The sequence below is a fragment of the Sprattus sprattus genome, assembly GCF_963457725.1.
Source record: "Sprattus sprattus genome assembly, chromosome: 16".
Classification (NCBI taxonomy): Eukaryota; Metazoa; Chordata; class Actinopteri; order Clupeiformes; family Clupeidae; genus Sprattus; species Sprattus sprattus.
The window spans coordinates 17,658,395-17,661,626 of NC_137914.1; the positions used below are offsets into that span (position 1 = coordinate 17,658,395).

General features: G+C 43.3%; 1 protein-coding gene across 1 annotated transcript in view; it reads left to right on the top strand.

Annotated features, from left to right (window-relative positions):
• Positions 1 to 343: 343 nt before the first annotated feature.
• The window catches only part of fam131c (family with sequence similarity 131 member C), a gene marked incomplete at both ends in the record, with an annotated part of 7,068 nt that continues 4,179 nt past the window's right edge, over positions 344 to 3,232 (top strand). The window contains one exon of the mRNA XM_080854547.1: positions 344 to 374. Within this exon, the coding sequence (XP_080710673.1) occupies positions 344 to 374 (31 nt within the window). The remainder of the gene's footprint in view (positions 375 to 3,232) is intronic.

Below are 3,232 nucleotides of genomic sequence, written 5' to 3' on the forward strand. Positions count from 1 at the left end.
TTCACTCCTCCCTTCCTCCGCTCTCTCTGTGCCCTCTCCTCTTTTGGTCCCGGAATCGACAGGCACTGCCTCTGTAGTCTGTGGAAACATCGACCCTCTCTAGATTAGCCTTCAGCATCACTTGGACTCTTGTTTTTTCCCCATTTTCCTGAGCACCAGCTTTCTTTTCTTCTCTCTCTTTCGCCTCCTCTCTACTTATTCCCACGGGAACACACTCTCACACACTCTCATCTCCCTCTCCCTCTTTCTCCATCTCTGATTCACTCCATATCTCTTCACTCCTTCAACTCCTCTCTCAGACAGCAGCATGGTGAACAGATAAGCTGAATTGCTGTTGATCACCATGGGCTCGTGCCTCTGCAAAGGTCACAAAGGTCAGTGTCTGTGCCTGTGTGTCAGTCTCTTCGTCAGTCCGTGAATGCGTCTGTGAGCCCGTCCGTCAGACTGTCCGTCCACCGTCGGTTCCGCCTGCTGTATCTGTGTTGTCCGTCTCTGTTGACCTGTTGGCTTTCTCGGGCTCTGACGCCTCAGTGTGTCTGTGAACTGTGCTGGATTGTGTTTGTGTTGCTTGAGCTGAGCACATGGGCACACTGACCTCCATGCAGTTTAGTCTCATTAGTAGCTCTACTCTGTTGCAGTACTTGATACAGTAGCAGTTACTGCTTTTCTGGAAAGACTGGAAAGCTGCTGCCTGGGAAGCTATAAGGCAAAAGTTGTTGATGTTATGGAAGTCATTGCATCAGAGGAAATGAAATCAGGCACATGAAAACGCTAGTGATGAAATGTAACCATGACAACAGGTGTTTGAAATGGCCAGTGGATGTCATTTTAGTATATGCAGGTGTGAATGATATGTCAGACGCTTGGGAGTTAATTAAAAAACAACATTGTGGGTTCTTCCTTGCAGACAGACAGACCCACACACACACACACACACACACATACACACCAGTGGCGGCTGGTGGTTTTTAAAGTGAGGGAGGAAGCACTGTGCGCCTGGTTGCCATTGGCCTGCTTATTCCGTTGGTGGCATAAGTATGTGAGATACAAGTTGTTTCAGGGTGTTTTTGTGGCCTACAGTACTACAAAATAGCAGGCAGGGATACAATTGATACAAAGCCGCCAGTGTGGCACCATTGTACTTAAAAAGCTGGTGGGCAGCATGTCTTTGGACTAGACAAGGATGCAAGGCCAATAAGTCAAATCAGGCCTACTCTGGATTTGAAAAACTAAATTCTAAATGTTGGGCCTACCATTTGGCCTATTTTTCCCCTTAATTGCTAAAGCTATTAAGGTTATTATTTGACTAATTTTATTTTCAGCTGAAATTGTTAAAAAAAAAATGAAGACACAAGACCAAAAGTGATGCCATTTAAAATTCATCATGCTCTGAATCATTCACTTACACCCTTTCCACAATATTTAACAACAAGTAACAAAGGCAACAAGTAAGAGAACATTATTTCAGAACTATTAACATTAACATCAGATTATGCCAGATTATTACAGCTATCACTCAAAGTAGCCTAGTATGAGGCCAATGCCCAAATTACAAGTGGGCTAATTACGAAACACATCGCGTTCTGAAACATTCATTAACAATTTCCATTCAGAATTTCAGCTGAACGTGAACAGTCAGACTAACAATAGGCGTATGAACGATTAAAAAAAACCAGTACAGCCGATTGTTTTTTTATGGTACCAGTGAGCTATAAGTATTTCGCCTACCAGTTAGCATTATACGTCAGCGGTTTAACGTTTAGTGACATGCATTTTTGGAACAGATTTCCCTGTTGTTTTGATACTAACCTTCTCTCTGTAGCTCAATGAATGAAACGGGTTGTTCAATAAAACAGGAACAATATCTTAGTTCTCCATTGCACGTCCTCTTTATTTGCAATCGTTCAACAACAATCTTTAAGGGTGACATGTTATCGATAATATCCTTCTGCAGAATGGTTGAAGAGGGAAACTTCTTTCGGTATTAATGTCGAATCCCCTCCCTCCAACGCCAAATCCGCTATTTATTGGTTAAGCGAGGTTGGCGCAGACTCAGACGCTAGGGAGGTCTTTCCTCCCCTGGGCAATGTAAGTCAATGAGCCCCAAGAACCGCCAGTATCAGAGACAGATTCCATTGATTTCAATGGGAGCCAAAGGGAGGACGTCCTCCGTGCAGTAATTTCTTGTTACGATAGGGGGTGCTAATGTTATGTTAACTCAGGGAAACAAATTATAATATGCATAGTATTAAATACTGATATCAAACTGCATTGTTAAAGGAGTTTAGTCAGTTCAATTTAAAAAATACATTCTCAAAAAGTTTGGGGAGGTTCTTCCTCCGTTTCCTCAATGGAAGAACCTCCTCTGATACACACACACACACACACACACACACACACACACACACACACACACACACACACACACACACACACACACACAGTATGCACTGTGTCCTCTGTGTCCTTTAAAAGCACTCAGAGGTCTAATTGACCCTATTAGTGTTTCTTAATTCGAGCAGTGAAAATGAACATGACAGCTGGAGCTGCCTTGAATGCAACACAAAATGAAAATAGTCCATGAGAGTAAAGCAGAGAAGGTGGATGTCTACCAGTTCTTTTCTGTATGTCGATCTAGAAAAACACATTCTGTGTGTGACCATGTTTTCAAAACCAGAGATAGGGTATTTCATATTTCTAAGTGTGTAGACATGAACGATTCTATAGATTTAAATCTGTCTGGAACTTCAGAAATTATATATATATATACTTATCCATAAAGCTGTCTCTGTATGAGATTTTTCAAATCACTATTCTACAGCTATGTAGCTACCCTATGCTCTGCTGGCTCTATCTGGCTGTGAGGCCACCTGATGAAAGTGGGGATTCCTCTCAGTGTCCGTGTCTGTGTCCGGGCTTATCCACCTGCCCGCCTGCCAGGGAGATATCATCTGAGATGAGGGCTGCAGTGTGAGCCTCTCAGAATGCGCCAGGCATTGACGGCACAGTCGGTGACAAACAAACACTTCCTCACTTTGGGATTCCCCCGGGGAGGTGTTGTCAAGACAGTTGCCTGTTGCCATGGGAACTGTCACATACAACAGATGGGGAGTGATTCCCATCCGTCCCACTTAATACGAAGGCAAACTTTTTTTGACATGATCACACGCAAATAAGATGTACACTGAACACATACACACACACACACACACACACACACACACCCTGTGAT